Consider the following 27,106-nt stretch of genomic DNA (forward strand, 5'->3'; position numbering starts at 1 on the left):
AGTCAACTTATCTAAAATTTAATCTAATTTATTTAGTTTCGAAAATTTTAGTTTCTTTTGATAAAGTAAAATTTTTGTTTCATTTTTTCACATTATTTTAATTAGTATTTTTATGAAAACAATCAACAGTTTCAACAACAATTTTAGACAAACTTTAAGAATAAATAAATTAATATTTTATTTAATAATTAAAGAATTTATTTTATAAAAGGTATAAACATTTTAAATAATTAAAAAATTTAAATAATTAGTTTTAATAAAAATATAAAAATTTAATTAAATTTTGAGAAGTTTCTAAGTTTAACATTCGATATCCATTTTCAATCTCTTTAATTTTTTACAAAAGAACACAAAACTTAAACTCTACAAAATTTAAATAGATGTCATGAAGAGATATTACATAAATATTTAAGAATCTGCAGTCTTAATATATGTCGGATCGACTACATATAGCACTAATAATTTGGATCACGTCTTGCATGTATATATATATATATATATATAAATATTACTCATCAAATCCCACTTAACACAAACTATTTAGGCATTTAATCAAACACAAATGTATAAGTAGGATCAAATATTCAGAGGATCCATCCCTGCGTGAAGTTAGTCTCAATAGCCATGCTTCTTGGAACAGAAGATCCTTCAGCTTGAAAAAAGTGATGGTACCTGTTTTTCAACACCAAAATTAATCCTGATTTATTTCCCTTCTACATTTAGCTTGAATCATGAGTAATTTAAAAAAAGTCTTTAAGATCAGAGGTACCCTATTTGTAGGACAGGTCCGGGGTCACAGTCCAAGGGGTGGGATTGAGAAGGATGTAAAGCAAAGTTGTCATTTCCATCTGCTGCACCAGAGTTCCACAGGTCTTGTATGGCTAGGCTTTGTCCTTCTGCTTCCAGCTGAAATTAGGGCAACGGCCATATATAAAGGTGATGCAAATTAGAACTACAATGATGTATGATTATCATGAGTGCTGATTATTACTGTCACTTTTAGTATTAACCTTAAATTTGAGTTGCTTGTTTAAGTCTCCAAGGTGACGCTCCTGTCAAATTTAGGTAAAAAGCACAAGGCGACAATTATTGAAAGAACAAAATAGAAATTAGCATGAATTCTTGTCATCCTTGAACAGTTTTGCATATGAATGCTGTCAATCACCTGCGGCTTCAAGCATCATATATAAATTCACATACCTTTTTGCGGAGGTCTTCCATTTGCTCCAGCATAATCTGTGTCTACAGTTAACAGCAAAGGAAGTGTAAACCAGTATGAGCTAGCATTAGTTTCTTAATTTCTTATACAGAATAAAAAATACAACTGAATTCTTGAATTTCATTGAACATGGATGCCTTTGAAAGGTGATAATAATACTTCATATCATAGATGTCATCACAAAAAACTCCAGAAAATAGAATTTCTATCTATTCTCTCCATTAAAACAAGAAAAAAAAGGAGTAAGTTTATATGTAATAGTTATATTAATAGTACAAGTACGAAGAGATTAATACAAATGACATGATGAGGTTAGATTATGACAGCAGAGAAACAAAGATGTTACCTTTCTTTGTCTAGCCAGTGCAAGAGCTCCTTCGAGCTGTTTCTCAAGATTCTGCAGTTCCTTCACGCTCAGCGGCCCAAGATCTTCACCAAGCAAGTGCCTTATAGAACATGGAATCACTATTAGTATATATAGATCCCTTAGAAATACAAGGTGAAATTTGTAGAACTATTAGTAAGGCATAATGAGAGAATATATAGAGACCTTTGAGTACGTTGAAGAGATTCATATTTGGCCTTCAACTTTGCCACCTCTTGGTACCAGTTCTGCATTTATAAAACAAGACCACCCAAAAACGTTTCAATAAGAATTGCCATAATTGCACTAATTAAAGGTTTATCAAACACAAACCTGTGTCTCACGTTCAATGCTGTTATCACGGGGATTGAAGCAGCAACGTTGATAACGCTCAAGGGTTTTGGTTGTCCTGCCATATAGAAGTTATAGATAACGTGAAATTTGAGCTATAAACAATAAGCATATATATATAATAACTTGCACATTAATATGAGCATATATGACCCATGAAAACCTCCCAACATATTATATAGGAGAATCATTTATTGCAGAGATACAAGAAGTTTGATCTAGATCATCTTCCTATATTGTCGAAAGAACTCAACCCCACCTATTTTCATCTGTCCACAGAAAAGATCCTACATTGAGAATCTTCTATAAGTGATGCTTGTTTTTCTTTCTCAACTAAGAGATAAATAGCTAAAGAAGAGCTGGACCAAGTATTTTGGACAGCAGAATATTTGTTCTGGATTTCATTAATTGCCTTTTTCACTTCCATATTCCAGTTAATCTCCCATAATTGTAGGTAGCTGGCACCCTCTAGTTCTTTTAGGCTTTTTTTTTTGTTACCTTGACTCTTCTGGTTCTTTTCTTTATTAAAATTATTTATAAAACTAAATAGAATATATATTTAGAAAAAAGTATTAATAATTTTTCATTTTACCTTCTATCAGTCTATTTATATAAACGTAGCTATGTAGGTATCATGCTAAATATTAGAAAATATAAAATGAAGTCATTCTATTGAGTGATTAGTGATATAATATGATCATAAATATATATATATATATTAGTGGCAAGGGGTTACAAAAAAATATAAAGTTAAAATGGATTAAAATTATTGGCAATCACTTAACGTTATGATTGTATTTTAATTATTTATACTTGTTAATTTTATATGTAATTTAATTTTTTATGTTAAATATTAATAAACTAGAAAGTTCTATAATAATGTTGGTATTAATAAGACTAATAAATTTTGTTTGACTTACATATACAATTAATTGTTATTATTAATATATATATATATACTTTACCATTGTTATTTATATATATTGATTTTATTTAAGTTTTTTATGTTAAGCAAAAACACATACACATTACATTAGTGGTAATAACAACTCATAAAATGATAAATTTTTGCAATTATAATTCACGACGTACATGTATATTAATTATATTTAAATTTTTTATATTAAGTGTTAGGAAACTAAAGAAGTATACTAAACAAAGAATTCTCAGTGAAACATTTCCTATGTTAAACAACTATATGCAACAGAACTCTCCTAATTATCCAAATAATAATAATAATAACAATAAAGAAAACAGTGAAATGTTTTATGCCTATTTCCTCTATTCCAACTACTAAAATTAATTACAAATATATAATAAATAGTAATATAATGGAGTCTCGGCAGCAATTTTACTTTAAACATGGATGTTTATAAATAAAATGTAAATTTTTTGGTAAGCATTTGTTTGTTTCACATAAAACACTTTTCATGAAAAAATTGATAAATGAAAAATATATTTTATTAATCAAAGAACAAATTTAAAAAAGATATCATTCCATCAATGAACTTGAAGAATTTTATTAAAACTTTAAAATTAAATAATATTATTTTATTTAATATTTTATGAATTTTCTGAAATTATGCTGCTGAAAATGTGAGCAAAATCTGCTACCTAAGAAGGACCATTTATATTGGTGTCGCCTAACTAAAACATGAGAAAACAATAAAAAAATTTTCGGACTGATGGATTAAAATCTAAATCAACACGTTGAAAATGAAGATTACGTACTGGACTAGATAATGTGTGCTGTGTGTGTTAGGTAACATTGTAGTGTGAATAAATCACTAGAAGATGCAAAAAAAAAAAAAAAAAAAAAAAAAAGGTTAAAGTGCTAAGTGAGCAAAACTTCATGGATGAACACATGTTTAAGCAATTAGTTCACTTATATAAATGGCTGAAGATCCTTATCTTCTCCCAGTTGTGTAACTGCTAGTGAAAGAGAGAGATTTTGACCTTAAATTATTAGCACGGATTTGGACCATGAAAAAGAAGAAATTGAATCATGCTAAATTGACCTGATTCGCACCAGTACTGACTCATTGCAATTTTTAAGCATTATTTATCAAGTCATGCAAGAGTAGACTCCGTTTCCCCAAATTGTTGTGGCTTTTCTTGGCAAAAAAAAAAAAAAAAAAAAAAAAAATCTCTAATGCATTATAAATTCATGCGGAGGAAGAGATGGAACTTGAAAACGTATAAAGAAAGAAATTAACAATAAATAGCTTAAGACCAAAGCTCTGGCTATAGTCCAAAAGACAATTCCCCACCAGCACTCTAATCGATTATGGGGGAAAGAGAAAATGAGAGTTCATAAACCTAGAAGATCAGAGGATAAAAAGTTATGAAGACTACCTTCAGTCCTCCGGAGATCTTTCTGAATGATTGATTAGGGCAAGCTTTTGTCTCGGAGATAGAAAATGAAAACCCCAAAAAAACTAGAAGAAAGGGAAAGAAATAAAAGAAACCCTAGATCTTGCACAGAGGTCCAAAAGCAACCTCCATCACTGATAGGACTTGTACAAAACAATATGCTGATTCAATCAAAGGTTTGTTTTGTTTATGTAATCCTTACACTTTCCAATCAAACAAAACCAGAAAAACCCAGAAGAGAGAGAAAAATAAAGGGTTTTTGCAAAGGATCATGAAACGTGTCTATCAGTCATTGGGAAGAACCTGAAAATCCCATAAGTTCAGTCGATCCAAACATGCGTGAAACTCGAAAGCCCACAAAGAAAATCATGGGAACAAAAGAACCGGGGTAGAAAGTGGGAACAAGATGTCAGAACAAGCATAGATCGCAGAAGCCTTGAGTGATGAAAAAAAGAAAGCGTCGAGCATGACAAGAATAAGAAAGATGGTATCAAGAAGGCCACAAAGCAGAAATCTAAAAGGAAAAAGATAAAAAAACGCAAACCACACAAGAGAACGGTGGAAATTAGCAGTCTAATTAGGTTATAAAAAAAAAAAAGCTTTCTTTTAACAGGTAAGGGAGTTTTAGCGACTGAAATAGAAATGTTACAGTAGAAACCTCCATGAATCAAAGGAAGATGAGAATATTAGTTAAAAAGATGGATCAGTCAAGAGATCGAGAGAGAACATACCCAGCGCTACCAAATTCATAGACCTTGCCACGACTAGAGAAGATGATAAGGGCAACTTCAGCATCACAAAGCACAGAGAGCTCATAAGCTTTCTTCAACAAACCATTCCTCCTTTTAGAGAAGGTGACCTGACGGTTGATCTTGTTCTCTATCCTCTTCAGCTCCACTCTTCCTCTTCCCATTCTGTGTTGCGTGTGTGTTTGCGTTGAATATGTGCAAAGTATATGTACTGCTGCAGGGAGATGTGGTGTTTACACAGGTAGAAAGAGAGATATGAAGTTGTTGTGTCTCTGAGAAGGGGAAGTTAGAGTCCTCCTTCTTCATATATAGATATGGAAGAGTAGATCTTGTTTTACAATAATTTGGAAAGCCAGCATTTCTCCTATTTTCTTGTTCTTTTTTTCCATTTTAATTTTAGCAACCCTTTCCCTTTCTCCCTTTTCTCTCTGTGTACTACACAGTTCTTAACTCTCTTTCTTTTCTTCATAATAAATTTACTTTTTACGCTCCTTTCTCATGCGTGGCTGCACGCTCGCTTCTCCTGCCAGCAGTGAGTGACCACTTACAGTTGGGAGATTGTAAATAATAACATAAAACCTTTTTTTTTTTTTAAATTTCTGTCTCAGTTCTTTCTTTCTTTTTTTATTTTTTTCCGAATATCAGTTCCAACTGAACTTAGTAATTTTAAGGGAAGATAAATATTTTTTTATTGAGAAATAGAAGTCGTCATTGTACAGTATTTTTGCATAAGCAAACTGAACTTAAAATTGCTTATATGAAAAACAATAATTGTTAGTGTTATCTTGATTTGAAGGAGTTCAATTTTATTGGCAAAAAGTATCTAATTTGGCTAATGAACAAGAAGCACACTTCATTAGATAACTACCTAGGTACTCTTTAATATAAGACTTTTGTTTGGTTGGGTAATTCAATGGGGAGTTAAATTCGTAAGAAATGTTAAAATGATGTCTGTTTAGTTAGCATTTTTACTTAATTTTCTGAAAAAGTTAAAAGCATTTCTTCTTTTAGCGGAGAAGAAGTAAATCACTTCCTTTAACCTAATTAATTTAGGTCTTAACATATTACAAGATTTTTTTTCGGTTTAATAACAGATTTCTCCATTATTAATTCCTCAAAAATTCATTACTAAATCATTTAAAAATAGATTTGCATCCGTTGCTATAAATCTTATTGCTAATGTAATATTAGCGGAAAAAGCAATTCGTTCCTAATTTTGTATTAAAATTAAATTATGTTACTGATTTGATAAAAAAAATTTAAAAAATATAAAAATTAAATATATTACTAAATTTAGTAACGAGTAGAAATTTGTCACTAATTCAATTTTAATTTGATAAAATAAAAAATAAAATAAAATATATTAAAACAATATTCCGTTACTAAATCTGTTATTAATTTTTAAAAAATATTAAAAAATTATATTACATTATTAATTTTTTATTATATTTTAAATTAAATATTAATTTAATTATAATCAACTATTAATTTTATCATTATATTTTATATTAACTGTTAATTTTAGTATTTTAAATTTTATTAATTTTATGAGAAAATTATTATAAAATTATATGAAAAAAATTGAAGAGGAAATAAGAAAAAGGGAAAATTAAAGAAAATAAGAAAAGGAAGAAAATAGAAGAAAAAAAGAAAATAAAAGAAAGATTAAGAGAAAATGAAGAAAATAGAATAAAATATGAAAAAAATGAAAGAAAAAAGTTAGAGAATATTAGAGGAAAAAAAGCAAATGAAAGAATAATAAGAAAAAAAAAGAATGGGAAAATGATAGAAAGTGAAATAGAAAATGAAAGAAAAATAAAAATAATATGCGTGAAAATAAAGAAATTTAAAAAAATAAGAGATAAAATGAAGGATAATGAAAGAAAATTGAAGAAAATGAAAGAAGAAAATAAAGTCAATAATGAGGAGAAGAAAATAAGATAAAATAAAAATGAAAGAATAATGAGAGATGAGAAGTAAGAAAATTAATGAAATAATGAAGAGAGATAAGACATGTGAGTATATAAATATGCGAATTAATAAGAGTTTTAGTAACGAAATTAATCTATTATTAAATTTTAAAAAAAAATTCAGACGAATAAAAATAAAAAAACGATATTATTTTCAAATTTTTTAACAGTGAATTTTTTTAATTTGAATTTTAAAATAAAAGTGTGATATTTTTTATCCAAAATTTAGTAATAAATCGCGAAATTTGTTAATGATTTTAAATTAGTAACCAATTTAGCAACGAATTATATCCGTTATTAAATTGAAAAGAAAATGTAAAATTTTAAAAAATTAAAAAGTCGGCCCAACATTTTCCACTTGTCAAAAAAAAAGTTACATATTCGATTCATTACTAATTTGATAATGGATTGTATTATGATTAATTTGTTATTAATTTTCGTTATTATTTTGATATATTTTTATAATGAAAAATAAATAAATCACTTAAATTAATTTAAGTTATTCGGTGCGAGTCTAATTTTACTATTCAACGACACTTTAATTTCACTATTAAACAATAATTTTCACTTGATTCAAAATGGTTAACTCAAATTATTTAATAGTTTCCTATCTATTATATAGAATTTGAATTTACCGTAGATGTAGGACGATAATTAATCCATTTAAAATATTTAATAATTTCATATATATTATATAGAATTCGGATTTACTATAAATGTGAGACGATAATTAATTTAAATTATTTAATGGTTTCATGCTATCTATTATATACAATTTGGATTTGTCGTAATCTGCCGATATAGGACGATGAGAAGCCGTTGAATCTCACGCCCTCTCCTGCTAAATTTGCGATACTCTCGTTGTAACTGAATCGGATACAATTGTTAACTTAGGACTGAACCCTCGAGTATTATGGTTTATTAGTATTTCAGACGGCTCCACCTCGTCTCATATGGAAAGCTCTTCCTTTGCAGATCCATTAGTTTTGCACAATTTTCTAATCCTCATTTTGATACTAATTGAAACAGACCGGTTCAAATTGATTCAAATAACTTTTGAACCCATTTTTCATTTGATTCAAAATGATTAATTCAAATTATTTAATAATTTGGTATTAATTATTATATACGATTCGAATTTAAGTAATCCGCTGGGATGATGAGAAGCAGCTGAATCTCACAACCATTATTTAGATGTGTAAAATTAGATATAATTAATGTGCTTAGTGAGGGAATATTAATTAGTTGAAAAGAATGGAACTCAATTTTCACATATTTTTTAAAAACAACAAATACATTATCTGTTGTAATAAGTAACCACATTCAAATTTTAGCATAATATTACAGATAAAAATGAACTTAAACTACATTTCTCTTGCAAATTGAGAAATATTTATATAAACTCAATGCACTGTGAATCAAACCACTTGCATATTTATGTAGAAATTTAATTATAAAAGAGGAGTGATAGTAGGCCGTAATTTGAGAACAAACTGAGTAACACTACATACTTTATTATTTGATATCTTTCACACTAGCAATAATGAATCCTGATAATCAATATATAGGCTAATTCACAACCAACAGAAGTTAGAAAATAAGCCTAATAACAAACCTGTAATAGGGCATAAAATAGGATCACTAAATACTCTTAAGCAAACTAGAACAACTATCCAAAAATAAATCAAACACTAATTTATTAAATAAAATTAGAATTAATAAATAGTTAATTGATAATTCTGGTCAACAATTCACATATGTATATTTTGAAATTGACTTATCCATAATGGATAGATCCATTTAAAAAATTTATTTTATAAATAATAAAATTATATATTTAAATAATTAAAAAAATAATATAATAAATATTTTTTCATTAATAAAATGGAAAAGTGTTAATGAAGTCCTTAGTTAATTAGTGATGCAATACTATCAAATTTTCTTAATTTACTGAGCTTATTAATCCTAACCATCTAGTGGATTAAGGTAATTTAATTGAATTTTTCGAAAAAGCCAAACGTTACGAAGAATTAAGTTAATTAATTAAGTAATGCTGGTTTATAAATGCAATAAATAAAAAAATACAATCATATTATGCGCACTTTGTTATATAGTCTTCTAATACTATAACTGACCATTTATAAAGTTGGAATTACTTAACAATAAATAATTAATTAGGGATTTTTCTTCCACTTCTGAAAGAAGACGTTTGAGCCTCATCAACAAGTTTATCTCAAATCTCAATATATAGGATCAGATCCTTGAATTAAAGAGTATAGCATGTGAATATAGGCCTTCCCATTTGTAGCTAACCCAGAATTAGGGATGTCAAGATTTCCATATAGGGGTTTTTCTTTCTAACTTTGTAGATGGAGATGCTTCTTTTGTCTGCCGTTCAGCGACATCCTTCGCTCCTTTCAAATGGGGAGACCTCCCTCTCTTCACTTACAAAATGGATTTTCCTCTTCACCTTTGAATGGAAATGTAAATATCATCTTTTAGTTCTTTCCGGATAAATCCGACAATCACTTTTTATTTTTTTTTTTTCTTAATGATGATGGTTTTTATTTAATTTTGACCGAGCCTTGAAGTCTTTATTGTTCTTTTAACCTTTATCTTTCATTTAAAAAAAAAAAAAAAAAAAAAAAAAAAAGAGCTAAACCTAATGCTATTGCCTATTATCGACCCATCTATCATCATACATGTATAAGGGAAGGCATAAGCATGTGCATGCACGATGTTGTTGTTTTCACATTAATTAATTGGTGCCTGATATATATGTTTATTTCTTCAATTCTAAAAATGGAGTATTTTAATTAATTATAGTTTTATAAATGTGAGTTATTCAATTCATGAATAAGTTGTGGAAAAGGGGTTTACTTTGTAGCAATACCATGGAAATTAAGAGATTAATATATTCTTTTTTGCCACAGCCAACATATATTACGTATTCAGAAAATAAGAGTGTTTTAATCAAACAAATGAGATCTAAAAATAATAAAGGATACGTTTATAAAGAGAGAGAGAGAGAGAGAGTTGTTAACTGTGCGGAGAATCATAGAAATCTCACTGACCGACAAACCAACAAAAGCCATTAATGTTCATTGTTACATTCAAAATCGATATATCAGCATCACTGTCCTTTGTCCCTCCCACAACTATATATGGTTTTGCTTTATTATTTATTTTCTTGGCAATCAGTGAGCATCGCCAATCAACTTCCAATATATATATATATTTTTTTATATAGAAAATATTACATGCAATTTTGGATTTCTTTTTCAATTTAATTTCCCAAGTTTATGGTAGGGGAAGACTATAGGATTACAAGAAGATTGCAGAATTTTTTAAATAATTTTCAAGGATTATATATATATACATAGAGAGAGAGAAGCTATATATATATATAGAGAGAGAGAGAGAGGATATAGGTGGGGGCAAGTCCGAAACCACCAAATTGCTTGCTTACTGATTTAGGAGTGGGAGGCCCACTTCAACTGACTCATCAAATTTTAATCCTTTTCACATTTCAACATTTAAATAATTGCTTATAAGGACCGGATGTGTACGTCTAATTTAGATATAATATATACAGTGAATTATGTAATTTATCAAAATTAATTATTTAGTCTTTTAATCAAACAATGCTAATTTAATTTGTCATTCAAGGATTATACTTTCCTAATATAGGATAAAAACCCTGGTAGCATTTATAATTTTGATAAAATAATAAATAAATTATAATTATTAAGTTATTATTAAAAGATGTTTAATATTCTATATGTAAGAGTCGTGTTTTTAACATATTTATTAAAAATTTAATATTATTATAAATTTTATATATTTATTTCTACCAAAAAAAAAGATTTGTTGTTTAAAGAATGTCAAAATTTATTTTAAAAAATATTCAAAATATTTTAATTATAAGAATTTCAAAACAATTAATAGTTTGCGAAAAGTATTTTTAACAATATTTTAAAAAAAAAAACATGTTTTTTACCTTGTGAAAAAGCTATCACAAATATTCAGAATTGGGTCAATAGATGTGGTTGGGTTTAATTTTGCATTAAAAAGGATGATGAAGAAGTTCCCAAAATTAATAAAATGGGCATGATAACATATAAATAACATGTTCCATTCATAATTTATTCAGATTAAGACATGTACATGAGATTCAAAAAAATTCTATGAATTTCATTGTTTTGTTCGACTGGATAGCAAAAAAGCCGATATATGAAATATAAAAATAAGAGTAACACTTCTGATTCTGTCAAAATCCGAAATAGATAGACAAATTTTTTTAAGATTCAATATTGAATGGAAGCTCGACCAATCATAAATAACTTGGATGACCCACCTCAATACAGATCGGGCGAGTCGAGTGCGACCTGATGAGATCAACATAGAATGTCGACCTCCTATACATTGACTATCTCTTACTAAGGTTATAAATGCGTGTAGAGGTAAAATAGACTTACGTGATACTAGTGATAGATTAGATATTGATTATCTCTTGCTAAGGTTATAAATGCGTATAGAGGTAAAATAGACTTACGTGATACTAGTGATAGATGAGATATGGGTTTTGTCGACTTTGCATTTATTAATCAATCGTACATCATCCCTGTAAAAAAGACATTCTCGTCTAGTTCAATAAGACATGACTCAAAAAATGTTAAAACGATATATATATATATATATAAAAGATTTTTTCGGATTAGTAACGAAATTTTCCGTTACTAATCTATGAAAAATCCGTTACTAATCTGTTTAGTAACGGATTTATATATGTTACTATGAACCTCGTTGCTAATGCAATAATAACCGAATAGCAATTCGTTACTAATTTTGTAATGGATTTAGTAATGGATTTGTAATGAAATTTAGTAACGGATTCAAAATCCGTTACTAATTTAATAAAAATTTAAAAAAAATATACAAATATATATAAACTAAATCTATTACTAAATTTAGTAACGGATAGAAATCCGTTACTAATCCGTTACTAATTTAATAAAATAAAAAATAAAAAATATATTAAATTTATATTCCATTATTAAATTTGTGATTAATTTTTAAAAAATATTTAAAAAATTATATTAAATTATTAATTCATTTCATTATATTTTACATTAAATAACAATTTAATTATGGTAAACTATTAATTTTTTCATTGTATTTTACATTAAATATTAACTTTAATATTTTAAATTTTATTAATTTTATAAGAAAATTCTTACAAAATTAGATGAGAAAAATCTAAAAAATGAAAAAGTATGAGAGAATGGAAAAAAATGAGATACCAAAGAAAAAATAAGAAAAAAAGAAAATAGAAGAAAATAATGATAAAAATGAAGAGAAAATAGGAAAAAGGAGAAATTAAAGAAAATGAGAAAAAAGGAAGAAAAAAGAGAAAAAAAGGAAAGAAAATGAGAGAAAGATGAAGAAAAAATGAAGAAAAATAAATAGAAAATGAAGATACATAAAAGAATGAAAGAAAAAAGTTAGAGTATATATATATGAGAGAAAAGAAAGTAAATGAATGAATAATGAAAGAAAAAGGAAGGAAAAATGATAGAAAGTGGAAGAGAAAATGAAAGAAAATGGAAGAAAATGAAAGAAAATAGGAGAAAATGAAATAAAAAAATATGAGAGAAAATAAAGAAAATGAAACAAAAATTAAGAGATAAAAGGAAGATTAAAAATGAAAGAAAATTGAAGAGAAAATGGAAGAAAATAATTGAGAGAAGAAAATAGGATAAGGGAAAAATGAAGGAACGAGGAGAGAACAAATGAAAGAGATGAAAGAAATGAAGGGAGATGAGATAAGAAAATAAGATAAGAGGAAAATGAAGGAATGAGGAGAGAAGAGGAGAAAGAAAGTGAATGAAACGAAGAGAGATAAAATGGATGAGTATATAAATACGCGAATTAGTAACGGATTTAATAACGGATTGAATCCATTACTAAATTTATAAAAATAATGTGGGCAAATTAAAATAAAAAGATAGTATTATTCTCCAAATTAAAATAAAAAGATAATATTATATAATTAGTAACAGATTCAGTAACCAATTTTTTCCGTTATTAAATTAGAAATAAAAAAGGCGGAATTTTAAAATAAAAGTGCGGTATTTTATTCTCTAAAATTTAGTAACGGATTATAAAATTCGTTACTAATTTTCGAATCAGTAACGGATTTAGTAACAGATTATATCCGTTACTAATTTAAAAAGAAAATATGAAATTTCAAAAAATAAAATGTCAATTTTTTGTTTAATCCGTTACTAAATTCGTTACTAATTATATAATAGATTACATTCCGTTATTAAATCCGTTATTATTTTATTCATTTAATTTATTTATTTAATAACAAATTTACTAATTTTTAGTTAATTTAATAATGAATTTATAACGGATTTCAAAATCAATTATTAAATTTATAAATAATTTTATTAAGTAAGAGATTTAGTAACAGATTTGTTATTCCGTTACTAAATAATAAAAATTAGGAACGGAATACAAAATCCGTTACTAATCCGTTATAAATTTATAACGGATTTAAATCCATTACTAATATCCGTTACTATTCCGACAGATTTTTGTAGTACTATATCCTTCACTCTCTCGATATTTAAGTCAAATTTAAAATTTTTAAAGTGATACATTAATGAAAAGAGATGCAAATAAATTAGAGAATAGAAAGAAGAAGCTCTAGAGATAAAAGGGAGACCTCTTGATTAATAGTGTAGATCCCTTTCAATTGATTAACGATCGGTCGAGAATTGTAAGCATGAGAATCAATTTTTATCTCCAAAACTATGGTCAATCCATTGCAGGTCCTTATTTAATATCGACTTTGGAGGGATTCATATCAAATCTCAAAATTATTCATTTCATGTCAAATCAATCACAATTTCCTATCAAATTAAATCACGGTCCAAATGTTCATATATGATAACTCTACTGAATTTCAGCTCAACAGGTACATCCATGTGAATAGACTTTTTCCTTGATGCGATAAATGTATGATCAGCTTAGCCATGGTCCAAAAAAGCTAACTACAAAGAGGTACTGATAGGATAAAGGCTGAAAAGAAAAGGAATAGGATGAGGGTTGAAAAATGAATGGTAATTGACAAAAAATTCAACAATATGAGGGTTGAGAAAGAAAAGGTTTATTTATTATATAGTTTATGAGATTTAACAAAATACTTCATTTAATTTTTATTTTTTTAATAATAAATAATAAAGCCTTTAAAATTTTATTTTATTAACAAAATAATCATTTAATTAAATTTATTGTTAGTAAATGGTAAATTAATAAAGTAAACTGTAATTAAATGGAGTATTTTGTTAAATTTCAAAAATTATATTATAAATTATCAAAAAATACAAAGGGTATAAAAGCAAAGAGGAATAGTAATAATCATAGCATTAAAGTTGCACATAAGTATCCTTCGGTGGATCCAACAACCTATGTTGTATGGACAAGGACAAAGCAGAGTGAAGGGGAAGGAAGAAAGTGAAGGGTCCTAACTCAAATTGCAAGCACTGAAAGAGGCAGTGGTTGGGGCTTTGCCATTTACAGAAAGCTTTGATGGGGTGAAGTAGGTTTCTTCAATGCAAAATTTCTATTTATTGCAACAAGCTTCACTATCAGCCAGAGCTTTAAGCATGCTGTGTTTGTTTTCTTGTAATGAAAGGGGAGCCAACAGTACACAGTCTATCGTGACTTTCTTGGAATTATTCTTTGTCTCTTTTCCATTTTCAATATTCATTTGATATTTCCTATATTATGCTTGTAAAGTGGTTGAGGAAATTATTGGGTGAAAAATGAAAATTTCACTATTGCACTATTGTTTTAAATATTATATCATTTTATTTCTAATAATGATATGAATACTTTATTATGTAAAGTTAAGAAAAATGGTTTCTTATAAAATATTATTAGAGATAAATTTATTTAATTCTAAAAATAGATTTAGAAAATGCACATAGACTATTAAAAATTATCTAAGTTTTCTCTAAATGGCAAATATTATTTCTAAAAAAATATATAGAAATAAAATTTTATCTCTATAAATTATTTTTTACAGCAAATATGCTTGTCTATTTAAAAGTCAAATTAATATTAAATATAACTTTATCTATACAGCCATTGCTAAATACAAGGATTTTATAAAAAAAATTTTAAGGATTTACTTTATTAGTTATAATTATTTGTTGTATAAACTATAAATATATAAAAGAATACATGCTTTTTTTATATGAAAAAAAAAAGATTATATGTTTTTGGGAGTAGAGAAATTGACAAATTGAGAGAATTTACTGTTATTTGAAAATGAAGAAAAAATGAATGTATTTATAGGTGATTTTTATTTTTTTATTTAAATACCTTATAATATAATTATTCTTAAAAATAAAAATAATTATTTATAAAATTTAAAATTTGATTTGAAAACTAAATATTATTTAATAGCAATGGACCTTATCGCCATTATCTTATCGGACTCTGCCCGGACCCAGTTCACGAATATCTTGCAGGCCCAACCCAATGCATCTGTAGCAGAACCTCACATCCCAACATGTCTCAAGGCTCGCACAATGCAGCTCTTTAATCAAAATATCACGAACTACCGGAATCTTCATTTCGGCGTTTTCTTGCACGATTGGTGGATATGGCGGGAGTTTCGGATGTACAAAAGAGACCGGGAGGACGGCCTTTGGGCCCTCCTCCGAGAGGTCCTCCTCTTCTTCAGCCAGTTGATCGCGAAAAGGTATTGCATAAGCATACTCTTTTTCTTGCTTACTTGATTCTTTGTCTAGGGTTCATATACTAAGATGTTTGCTTACGGTGATGCTGCACGTATAACTCAAATTCTAGGGTTTCAGACCTACTCTTTCTCTTTACTTTCCGCAATCAACAGATATTACCAATTTGTTAAAAGACCTGCATGAGCTATGTGTTCGATTGGGGAGTTATTTTATCTTTTATTATTATTTTTAGATATTCTGATACTAATACGTTTTCCTCTCTCATTGGAACTGCAGATCTGTCCGTTATTGCTTCGCGTTTTCACCAAGGTATGTTCACTACTCTTCAATTATTTGTCCTGAATTGTTTCTGCTAAACTTTATCCTTTTCAGTTTGTCGAAATTTACTAGTTGTTAAACCAGTATGTGAGAACCGAGAAATTATCCTTGAGAAATGGATATGGGACTGGGAAAACAATCTGCTTCCGTAGTGAATAGTAGTATAGTGTGGAAGAACTCGTTGATGAGTAGTAAAACTTTGGGCTTTTTCTCTGAGCAGGGCTCAGTTAGCAGCATATGTTACCTGTATCCTATAATTAAGGCATTCACTCTAGACTATGAAGTGTTAAACGCCTCTATCAGAGGAAGTCATTCTGGTTGCCCGCCATGTCCCTTCTCCCTCCTCTAAAAGAAATCATTATGTTATTTTAAGTGACTTGTTAAGCTGTCCCATTTATGTGGTTATTCCTTGAGTCTAATTGTTTGTTGCATATGAAGTGGTTGTAATGCATCTCTTTCGTCATGTTTACCATCATATTTTGATTCTGTTGAATGTTATACATGTGGTAGTTCTTGTCTACATGTCATTTTGTGAATACCAATTTTCTTGATTGTGATTTTGTTGATGTAAGTATAACTTTCTGGCATGTCTTTGTTGTGATGTATCATTTTCAATTTTAGCTGAGAAGGGGGAAGTTCAAAGTTTTTATTGTTCTACTGATTCTTTAAGAAGCGATCATGCCCTAATTGAATGGAAGAAATTGTAGGGTAATGATAAATTGTTGTCGAACTCTTTAGCGTGGTCTGTATAGAAAATACACCTGAAGTTTTGACTTATTTAATGTGTTGAAGATGGGGAGCCATCATTCCAAGGAAGACTTTGCAGTGAGAGGCAAGGAGCCCAAGGATGAGGTTCAAATCTACACATGGAAAGATGCTACCCTTCGAGAGTTAACTGATCTGGTGTGTTGATTTGATGTTCCATTACTCTTTTTATAAACATCTATTATTTCTATCAGGAAATTCTAGTCTGCATCCAAGTGTATGTGAAATCATGATAGGCTGTACTTATAAAAATATATTTGTGGCTTATTATTGGTTGGATGTTTCTACACCTTGGTGCGTGTAAGAGTTTTCCATTTCTATCAACTTAGTAACATGCTTGGTCTTCGCACGTGTGTGAATTTATGATTACTCTGGATCTGACTCTGAAATTGCAACCATGACTGGTTTTGCAGTTTTGCAGTTTTGCTAGGCATGCTTTTGCCTTATATCTTCTTGAAATCCTTAGTTTAATGTCTTTCTGGATTTTCTCAGCTCTATGTAATTTGGTAATGGTCTTTTTAGCTTCATACTTAGACTGAACTCTTTCACAGGTCAAAGAGGTGGCTCCAGCCGCAAGGAGAAGGGATGCAAGACTCTCCTTTGCTTTTGTGTATCCAGACAAAAATGGTCGCTTTGTAGTGCGAGAGGTTAGACACTCTCTCTGGCTTCAACCCACGTTTTTGTGTGAATGACTTTCATTGTCATATAGTTATATTCTTCACCACGTGCATGTAAGTTCTGATTATGGAAAACTTCTTTGCTTCATGAAGGTTGGAAAGACCTACTCTAACAGAAATGGGAAATTAGATGATGGCAAAGCATTGGCTGAGCTTGGCTTCCAGGTAGAAGAGGATACTCTTTTTTGGCGTCATGTATTGCTCTAACTGAATTCACACATTGGATTTCAGGCCTACTTGCCTTTTTGCTTTTGCAGATTGGAGATTATTTGGATGTTGCAATCCTGTAGAGAAGTTTCTTTTTTCTCAGTTTTTGTTGTGTTTTAAGGTGGTTGATCAGTAGGTTGATTTGGGACGTCAGTTTATGCCTGAGGTGGAAGGGACTATTGCTGAGATGGTTCCACTGTTGTAGTTTACCGAAGTTATTAGAATGCTAGAAAGGGGCGAGCCTCACAAACAATTATTCAAGCTAAGAGGTAGTGGTATTTCAGTTTATTAGAACATCATATGCGCTTTGACATGAAACGAGGGGTTCATGCATCAGGGATTTTATTTTGCCCTTTTCCTTCTTTGTAGTCTCTCTCTTCTCTCTGTGGGGGCGCGCGCGCGCGTCTGAAATCGCATCAATGCTATTTATCAAACGCTTTGCTAGGCATTTTAATGGGTCCGTTGGCTGTTTTTTCAAAACTTAATCGTTCACATTGGTTAACCATGCATCATTTAATTATTTGTTAATTGGTTTTCAAACTAATACACTAATTTTAATTTATATTAATCTATTTAGATTACATGACACTAAAATTTTTTTGAGAATAATTATTGACTGGCAATTTGATTTTAATATTAACTGTTTGGTCCCGAAAAGGTGGGTTTAGGACGGTCCCGCACGGGAGGGGAGTACCGTATTAGCACATAAACACTACCGCTGGCGCCGGATACTCTATAGACATGTGATCTTTAGATTCAATTCAAGGACCCGTAATTATTTTTTTTTTTTAAATACAAAACAACCTTAAAAAATGAAAAAAAGGGGCAACCCGCAGTTCAAGACCAGTATGACATTGGCCCTTGTCTGGATGGAACAGAGTATCCTAATCATCCAAAACCAGAGAACCTCGCAGAAGAAAATTTCTCTCCGAAACACTCGAGAAAGGAGTTAAGATTGTGTTGGGTTTGTTGTCACCCATTACTTACGTCAACAAGACCAGTGTTGTTGATCCATCGGTATATTGCATTCAAAATTCAATTGACTGTAAACAAGAAAACGACATCGTCTTTAGGAGGGGAGGATATAGAATCCCAATTCAATGCAGACGACGTCGTATTTATAGGCGACGTGTTTTATTAAAAAAAATAAAAATAAAAAAGAACACAAAATATATATCCCTAACCACGCGGGACTGGAGAGGGAGAAGAGGGGGAGGACTCTGACCATATTACAATTTTACATCAGTAATAGGAGAGAGGAGCAAATCCAAGAGTGGAAGATCGATACTACGAATTCTAATCTAAATCTAATTCTCTCTCTTGCTGTTCTATAATAAAGAAAAATTACCCTGCTCCAATCATAACTCTTTACTTTCTTTCTCCATCTCCCCGCATTTATCCGTTTCTTCTTTCTCTGTTACCACTTTAATTTCTGTCCTTCTCCGTTGCTTAGCGATGGAATTTCGCTAGATCTCGTCTAAATTCATCTCGCAATTCTCGTTTTCCACCTTTTTTTTTCTCTTTCGGTCCCTCCTTTATTTGTTTTATGTGTTTTAGGTTTTGATTGGCAATGGCGTTGAAGCGGGGATTATCCGGTGCCGGCATCCACAAGAACCGAGCCGGAGGCAGTGGATTTAGATCTCCTATTGCGCTTGTCATATTCTTCACTGTTTTGGCGCCGTTGATTTTCTTTGTCGGTCGAGGTCTCTTCACAAATACTTCCATTGGTTAGCTCTCTACACTCCACTTAATTAATTGATTTCGACATTTTACTATGTTTTTAGTATATCTCTTTTCTCCGTTTTAATTTGACTATTTCTAGTCATCGATTGCTTTAACATTGAAATAATGCAATATATAAATATGAACTCAACAAATATTTGTTCCCGTCTGCTTCTCGTGGCATTGATTTAATCGTTTCATTGTTGCTCTAGTTGCCTTTAAGGATAAACGATATAGCCATGAAAATACACCCGCAGCACTCCTTGGAAGTACTTGTCTTGCTCCTTTTGGCGTTGGCATCCCAGTCTTCACTGAGACTGGTTCTCGAATTTCTTTTAACTTTGTTTTCCTTTGAAACTTGGGCGTTCCTATGTCTACCTGCGCTTCTACCTCTACCTAGTATAGTTGTGTCATCCCTAGAATGTGTATAAATGTGTATCATTTGTAATTTTACGCTGTTTACATTATATTTTCTTACATTTCGATTGTTACTATTATGTGAATTTGAGTCTTAACTTTTGCTATACATATGGCCGTTCTCCTACTTTCAAAGGCAGGACTTGATTGATTGCGGCTTTCTTTTCTGGTCTCTTTCTCTGCTATAGTTTGTTCAATGAGCGGAAAAGAAGGCAAGAGAGCTTCTTACATTTTTCCCTCCAGGATATGGAACTTTTTTACTTATTTTCTTCTTTACATGAATAATGTACTCGTTTTCTTTGTGTGTTTGTTGTCCATATGAAGTTAATGAACAGGTTGCTTCTTTTGCTCTGTGTCCTTGTGCAGTGTGTTTTACTACTTGCAAGTCATTTCCAAAGATCAATCTTCTTCAATGCTTTTATGCTTTTAACATAATGGTTTGTGCTTGGGACTCTTTTGTTTTCAAAATTTTGAGGGAGTTATGAAGTAGAATGATTGGCAAAAAATAGTTTAGTGAGAGCGATGTATAGGAGACTTCCAAACCTCTTGCTTTTTGGAGGAATGGAGAGAAGTTGCTTATAGAATTCTTAAACAAGAGCCAAAATTATTTTGGCAAGGTAAAATGTTGGAGGCATTAGTCTCTGAGTTAGATGCCCTTTATACAAATAAATTTGGGAGGTGTATTGAGCATGGGATTCCTGTGATACATTGACCGTGATCAATCATCTGAAAGAAGCTTATAGCCTCTAGATTCTCAAGTTCTGAATCTATATTTTTCCAAGTTTTGCTATTTGCATTCGTTGTGATCACAATCCAGATAGACTGGGACCTGGTACTGGACTAACCAATAAATTGTTATAACTAATTCGCATACGTTGTTAAATTGTTTCATAATCCCTGTTCTCTGTGCATTGGAAGCAGCATTTGATTCTGCCTCATTTTCCTCCCTTTAACTCTCCTCCCGTCACACATGCATTAGCATGCATGCACACATCTGCACTTGCCCTCATTAAAATGAATATCTATATTATTTAGTGTGGTTATTCTATTTTAATTACGCTTCAACTTGTTTTGATTTGCATTATAGTGAATATGTTTGAATGTTCTTTTTTTTTTGTGTATCGCTGATCTCTTTACTTAGTGTTTGAATCTTGTGATGCAATGGTTATTTCCTGTGCAGATCAGAGTAATATACCTGCTGTTTCAAGTAAGCAGGTAGCTTCTGCAAACCATTACCTTGTTGTTTAGTCTTAATTGTAGGTTGTGCCTGCTTTGTTCTGCACTCATTGTCAACACGAAAAACATTGATTGGGTGGTGCAGGACTTGGATTGGAGAGAGCGACTGGCCTTGCGACATGTTAAGTCACTTCTCTCAAAAGAGGTAAGTGCAATTTGGTGATAATTTGCTCATGAGAAGTGTCTATACTCATTAATTCCTTGAAGTGCTGGTGATGCCTTTTATTTCCACATTTTAATCAGACAACCTAATAATTGAACTCACTTTTTAGGTCATTGATGTTATCACATCCAGCACAGCTGATTTGGGGCCTTTAAGTCTTGATTCTTTCAGAAAAAACAATTTGTCAGCTTCATGGAAAGTTATAGGGGCAGAGACATCAGTCAAGCAAAATACCACATCTGAGGTAAGGATAGTATATCATGCTCTGGCTTGGATCTGAATGAAACTCTTATATCTTCTGGATCTCTTTCATTCTTTCTTTCATGTAAAATTGATAATCATCATTCAGTCTGTTGCTACTGATGGTTTTGGTTTGTCATCACTTTCATAGTCACAGAAAGCAGCAACAGTTGCTAAGCAAGAGGCAGCAAGGGGAAAAGGGGATGGCGTCTCTGGTATCAGTGTCAATTAACTATTTGCAAATGGTTCTAGATTGCATTTTCATCTGGTGCTAACCTGTTTGCTACGTGCAGATGATCATTCTGAATTCATTGACACGCCTGCTAAACTAGCTCGAAGGGTGAGTGTCATCTTTTATGCATTACTAGCAGTTACCAAAGTTATGCTACAATCTTGCAAGTGTCTTAAGCCCTATTGTGATCCATAGAGTTCAACTATGAATTTATACACCAACTTTTATATTAGCCATGCGTCTGCCTTTGTGAGATGTCAATTTTTATTTCCTTGAGAGGTATTGCAGCAATTGAGAGAAAAAAGGCGGGCAAAGCGTGCAGCTGACTTGGTGCGGCAAGATGATGAAGCAATTTTAAAGCTTGAAAACTCAGCCATTGAACGCTCTAAATCAGTTGATACTGCAGTTCTGGGCAAATACAGCATTTGGCGGAAAGAAATTGAGAATGAGAACTCTGATTCAACAGTACGCTTGATGCGTGATCAGATGATAATGGCAAGGGTGTATATCAGTATTGCAAAGATGAAGAACAGGCTTGACTTGCAACAAGAACTACAGATTCGGCTCAAAGAGAGTCAGCGTGCTGTAGGAGAAGCAATGGCTGATTCTGATCTGCATCACAGGTAGGACAATTTTGGATGTCACTGTCCATTAGTGTTCTGTGATCTGCTTATTTCCTCCTTTTGCTGTTGACTGGTTATTGCCTTTTTTCCCCACTAAAATTTTAATATGCACATGTTTATGTTTAGTGCACCTGAGAAAATGAAAGCCATGGGTCAAGTTCTGTCAAAAGCAAGAGAGCAATTGTATGACTGCAAGTTGGTCACTGGAAAGCTCAGAGCGATGCTTCAAACAGCAGATGAGCAAGTTAGGAGCTTGAAAAAACAGAGCACATTCCTGAGTCAGTTAGCTGCCAAAACGGTACCCAATGGAATTCATTGCTTGTCTATGCGCCTGACAATTGAATACTACCTCCTTCCTCCAGAGAAGAGGAAGTTTCCCGGAAGTGAGAACTTGGAAAATCCTAATCTTTACCATTATGCTCTCTTCTCTGACAATGTTTTGGCTGCATCAGTAGTTGTGAACTCAACCATCATGAATGCGAAGGTTATTTCTGACTCTGATATGAGTGTTGTTCCCTTCCTAGTGAGAAACAATGAAGTGGCTCTCAACTGCATTTCTGTTTTTGTGAAGGGAGATCTGAGTTCAAACACTTCATTCATTTCTGATATTCAGGCGTAATTTTGTTTGTTGCCTAAATATGCTTCTTGGTTGTACTGCAGGATTCTTCCAAGCATGTGTTCCATCTTGTTACTGACAAGCTCAACTTTGGAGCTATGAATATGTGGTTTCTATTGAACCCTCCCAGAAAAGCCACTATTCATGTTGAAAATGTTGATGAATTCAAGTGGCTTAACTCATCCTATTGTCCAGTTTTGCGGCAGCTTGAGTCTGCTGCAATGAAAGAATATTACTTCAAGGCAAATCATCCAACCTCTCTTTCATCTGGTTCTTCAAACCTCAAGTATCGGAACCCAAAATATCTTTCAATGCTGAACCACCTGAGGTTCTACCTCCCGCAGGTCTATCCCAAATTAGATAAGATCCTGTTTCTTGATGATGACATTGTTGTTCAGAAAGATTTAACTGGATTATGGTCGGTAAATTTGAATGGAAAAGTGAATGGGGCAGTGGAAACATGTGGTGAAAGCTTCCACCGGTTTGACAAGTACCTAAACTTCACAAATCCTCATATTGCAAGAAACTTCAATCCAAATGCTTGTGGGTGGGCATATGGTATGAATATTTTTGATCTCAAGGAATGGAAAAAGAGGGATATCACAGGTATATATCACAAGTGGCAAAACATGGTGAGTTTCTAGAGCTGATGCACGCATTTTCATTTGTGGCATTTTAAAATGTTGTGCTCTGGGTGAACGAGATTGTGCCACGTTCATCCTAGATGTTACGCTTGTAGTATTGGTTCTTTTGGTTTTAAAATTGGCGCTATAATAATGAGTATCATATTTTATTCTGTCAATGGAAGTAGTGACCAACCCGTCTCATTTTTTTTTTCCGTTATTTTGGTTTTGTTTGACATAAATTTGTAGGCTTTCTGTTTTGAACAGTCAAAAAGCAAGTACTATTCCCTTATGTGTGCCTGTTTTTATCATTGTGTTGTATGTCAGAATGAAGATAGGGTACTTTGGAAGCTTGGAACGTTGCCTCCAGGTTTGATTACTTTTTATGGTCTGACGCATCCACTTGAGAAGTCATGGCATGTGCTTGGTTTGGGTTACAATCCAAGTGTTGATCGGTCAGAGATTGATAATGCAGCTGTTATCCACTATAATGGCAACATGAAGCCGTGGTTGGAGATAGCAATGACAAAGTACCGGTCATACTGGACAAAGTACATTAAGTATAATCATCCATACCTTCGCAGCTGCAATCTAAGTGAATGAGGTTGATCAAACGCAACTAAGGTACAACCAAATGGTCTTCCTGGCACTCCTCAAATAAAGAGGTCATTAGATTGATTAAGCACATGAGAAGGTATGCAGTTGAATTTTCTGTGCTGCAATTCCTTCTTATCCCACATTGTTTATTCTTCTTTGTAATTCGTTGAATTTGTTTTCACTATCCCGTATCCATTTGAACTAGGTTATAGATTTTAGGCAGTGTTGACCTGTACAAAAACCTACGATGCACTGTTTTCTTCCTCTGTCTCTCTCTTCAGAGCCATGTTCAATTTTGGACAGGAATGTTGAACTTCATAAATGTGAATGTTCTGTATTCTTTTGACAACATCTAACTAATATTACGGATTTTCTGCCTTTCAACACATTGTCAACTTAAGTTACGACCCGAAGGGTGGAAGACTTTGCTAACTGGTACTTCAAAGTAAATGCATGTTTTTCCTGGTTCTCTTATTGGTCTATTTAAATGTTTTTTAGAAATAGTAAAATTTTTAAATGAAAATTATTAATGAAATTTTTTTATGTAAATTATTAATTAAAATATATGAGACTAGATGGATTCGGTTTTTTTAGGTCATAATAATAAGTTCGGGACGGGTTTAATTAATTTATATTAATTTTCAATTGGATTTGGAAAGGATTCAGATAATTTAATTTTCGTGAGTATTCTATCTATTTATATAAGTGCAATGAAACGAGCAGTCTATATGTCTATATTATTTTATTTTGCTCATCGCCATTAAGCATATTAGGAGCTCATAATTAGTTTATGGAGCCAAAAATTAGAAAAAGATAAAAATATTTATAAATCAACGTAGGCCGGCGTTTTTTTCTCAAAATTTTTTTTAAAGAGGGGATTGAGAGAGTAAAGACTTGAATCTATTTAAGTCAATTAGATGAGTTTTGCGCTTTTAGCCACTAGGCCTAGTTAAATTAGACATGCATACTAGTGTGGTTAGTTATGAAAACTTAGCAGCTTAAGTTTATTTGAAATATCTGTGTTTTATCATAATTAATTCTAAGTATCTTGCATAGGCTCCCTTCTTTCTTTATTAATCCACTTCTCTAAAGCTGCGTTGAATCTTTCTATCTTGTTTGCACAAACAAAGTTATCCCTATCTCTGCCCCTCCTTTTCTCCATGACTGATACTCCCACCAAAAGCCACTGAATTGAATTCCTTGCCAAATAAAGAAACATGTACGGATGGATGTGTAGTGATGAAGATGGCTTTTATATTTTTGGACTACATAGTCTAAATAATTGGTTTATTTCCAGAATCTTCTTATTATTATATAACCTGCTAGCTAGGCGGGAATCATATGCCCCCTATTAAGTCTTGATCGGTGATTAGCGATCAACTTTTTTAATATTTATTGTCCATAAACACTGGGAACCGGTTTGAAATCTACTCGGAGTTGCATCAGTCAAATCTGTTGACGGATTCATGGCTTGGAATCAGCTTGAAATCGCCACTTTTAAGTTTCGAGCTCAGTCTCTCCTACAGATGGAGGGAGAGAAATTTACATTTATTGTTTATACATCTTTCAGGTTTAAGGCTACCCTTTTATGTCCTTATCTTTCCTTATATTGAACTCTAAATTAAGGCAAATTAATTAAATATTCAGTAGTTTCATTCAATTTGAATTTTTTTTAAAGAAAAGAAAAATTCAGCCACTAGCTCAATTTGAATCCTAAAAGAACAAAATGAAAACTGTTCGCCTATCAAAATTAGAAGAGTCAAAACAAAAACTATGAAGAATCAAAGTCCATATGGCCTATTGATGTTGAATACATAGCTGTGGGGGTCAATTTGATTTGTTGGCAGACATTTATAGATTCATTTGGTAAATTCTAATTTATTCTTTTTGCCTGCTTCTTACCCGTACTTCCTGACTCCTGCTTCAGGTGGAGAGGATTTCATCATTTTCATGGTAACTGGCGGGGCAAATTCAAGATGCCCGACATATATTATTCATCAACAGCCTATTGAATATTTTTTTGCTTAGTGCTATTCTTCTCATCTCACTATGTTTTAAATTTACGTCTTTTTAACCAGAGGCACCAATTCTATTAGCACCTCATAATATTTTTAATTAGCTAGGGTTTAAAGGAGTTCACATATTCTGTGCCATCATGTCTGTCTCAAAATCAGTCCGTTTCTTCAAAAAGCAACGGGTCTCATTTTTTTGCTCTCTCTGATTTTCCCGCGGGTATTATACAACCTGATTACCCAAACAAAAATTAGAAAAAAAAAGAAGAAATTATTCAATTTTATATACGTACTTAAAGAAAATTGTAATGGATATATATATATAAAGAAAACCTACCTTGCATGATATATGTCTGATGTGGAGGGTTGTTGGCATGGACAAGACTTGGATGTTATAAGATCATGGATGAGCTATCTGTAGGGACCAAAGTCCTGTTTAATGGTGATCCTGTTTATGAACGAACTCTAGTGATTGATTAGTGGATGCTTTAGGGTTTTCACTCTTTAATTTCAAATCTTCAGCCAGAAGTAGCGAGTGGAGTATATCTTCTTTCTTATGTTAACCATTCTAAGGTTCGACTAAAACCTTTCTTTTTTGTCTTTTCTTTTTGGGATTTTTCATAGACATTAGCAGTTATGACATCGGAATAAGAAAAAAGAAAAGGAACTTGGTTCAATTCTTGTCCATCAAATGGATGCTGCCAAATGTTTCTAGAAACATATATATATATATATATATATATATATATATAAAAGTGGCCTATGTATAAAGATGAAATATCAACCTAACACAAGTAATAGTAGTAGTAATAATAATAATAAAGCACATGCAAGAACAGGACGCATATCAATTGT

General features: G+C 31.2%; 3 protein-coding genes across 6 annotated transcripts; 2 read left to right on the top strand and 1 right to left on the bottom strand.

Moving 5' to 3' along the window:
• Positions 1-377: 377 nt before the first annotated feature.
• LOC110615940 (agamous-like MADS-box protein MADS3) lies at positions 378-5,429 on the bottom strand. 2 transcript variants are annotated; one of them, XM_021758189.2, is made up of 8 exons: positions 5,039-5,429; positions 1,917-1,992; positions 1,770-1,831; positions 1,566-1,665; positions 1,201-1,242; positions 1,011-1,052; positions 770-906; positions 378-672 (listed from the first exon to the last, which is right to left on the bottom strand). In XM_021758189.2, exons 1-8 carry the CDS (start codon positions 5,218-5,220, stop codon positions 585-587), a joined length of 729 nt encoding a protein of 242 aa, XP_021613881.1. In that variant the 5' UTR covers positions 5,221-5,429; the 3' UTR covers positions 378-584. The 2 variants fall into 2 exon arrangements, with proteins under 2 accessions (XP_021613881.1, XP_043805658.1); XM_043949723.1 differs by lacking the exon at positions 1,011-1,052.
• Positions 5,430-15,618: 10,189 nt separating this feature from the next.
• Positions 15,619-18,230, top strand: LOC110618573 (histone deacetylase complex subunit SAP18). 2 transcript variants are annotated; one of them, XM_021761733.2, is made up of 6 exons: positions 15,619-15,805; positions 16,080-16,112; positions 16,914-17,024; positions 17,438-17,533; positions 17,657-17,728; positions 17,795-18,230. In XM_021761733.2, the coding sequence occupies exons 1-6, from the start codon at positions 15,707-15,709 to the stop codon at positions 17,888-17,890; spliced, it is 507 nt and encodes a 168-aa protein (XP_021617425.1). In that variant the 5' UTR covers positions 15,619-15,706; the 3' UTR covers positions 17,891-18,230. The 2 variants fall into 2 exon arrangements, with proteins under 2 accessions (XP_021617425.1, XP_021617434.1); XM_021761742.2 differs by having other exon boundaries at positions 15,626-15,805; positions 17,821-18,230.
• Positions 18,231-18,954: 724 nt separating this feature from the next.
• On the top strand, positions 18,955-26,392 carry LOC110615951 (polygalacturonate 4-alpha-galacturonosyltransferase). 2 transcript variants are annotated; one of them, XR_002488125.2, is made up of 11 exons: positions 18,955-19,497; positions 21,090-21,124; positions 21,231-21,290; positions 21,418-21,552; positions 21,700-21,763; positions 21,842-21,888; positions 22,069-22,403; positions 22,530-22,887; positions 23,064-23,651; positions 23,970-24,336; positions 26,167-26,392. XR_002488125.2 is itself a non-coding variant. In XM_021758225.2 (10 exons), the coding sequence occupies exons 1-10, from the start codon at positions 19,341-19,343 to the stop codon at positions 24,243-24,245; spliced, it is 2,055 nt and encodes a 684-aa protein (XP_021613917.1). In that variant the 5' UTR covers positions 18,955-19,340; the 3' UTR covers positions 24,246-24,623. The 2 variants fall into 2 exon arrangements, 1 of the variants encoding a protein (XP_021613917.1); XM_021758225.2 differs by lacking the exon at positions 26,167-26,392 and having other exon boundaries at positions 23,970-24,623.
• The last annotated feature ends 714 nt before the right edge of the window (positions 26,393-27,106 follow it).

This window comes from Manihot esculenta, chromosome 1 (assembly GCF_001659605.2).
Source record: "Manihot esculenta cultivar AM560-2 chromosome 1, M.esculenta_v8, whole genome shotgun sequence".
In the NCBI taxonomy this organism is placed as follows: domain Eukaryota; kingdom Viridiplantae; phylum Streptophyta; class Magnoliopsida; order Malpighiales; family Euphorbiaceae; genus Manihot; species Manihot esculenta.

Coding starts and splice junctions, on each gene's coding strand:
- LOC110615940 (XM_021758189.2), bottom strand. CDS start 5,220: ATGGGAAGAGGAAGAGTGGAGCTGAAGAGGATAGAGAACAAGATCAAC. Junction 1,243..1,565: donor CACTGGCTAGACAAAGAAAG/GTAACATCTTTG, acceptor TGTTAACTGTAG/ACACAGATTATGCTGGAGCA. Junction 673..769: donor GGACCTGTCCTACAAATAGG/GTACCTCTGATC, acceptor GTTGAAAAACAG/GTACCATCACTTTTTTCAAG.
- LOC110618573 (XM_021761733.2), top strand. CDS start 15,707: ATGGCGGGAGTTTCGGATGTACAAAAGAGACCGGGAGGACGGCCTTTG. Junction 17,534..17,656: donor GTCGCTTTGTAGTGCGAGAG/GTTAGACACTCT, acceptor TGCTTCATGAAG/GTTGGAAAGACCTACTCTAA. Junction 17,729..17,794: donor TGGCTGAGCTTGGCTTCCAG/GTAGAAGAGGAT, acceptor ATTGGATTTCAG/GCCTACTTGCCTTTTTGCTT.
- LOC110615951 (XM_021758225.2), top strand. CDS start 19,341: ATGGCGTTGAAGCGGGGATTATCCGGTGCCGGCATCCACAAGAACCGA. Junction 22,404..22,529: donor GATTCTGATCTGCATCACAG/GTAGGACAATTT, acceptor GTTTATGTTTAG/TGCACCTGAGAAAATGAAAG. Junction 23,652..23,969: donor ATCACAAGTGGCAAAACATG/GTGAGTTTCTAG, acceptor GTTGTATGTCAG/AATGAAGATAGGGTACTTTG.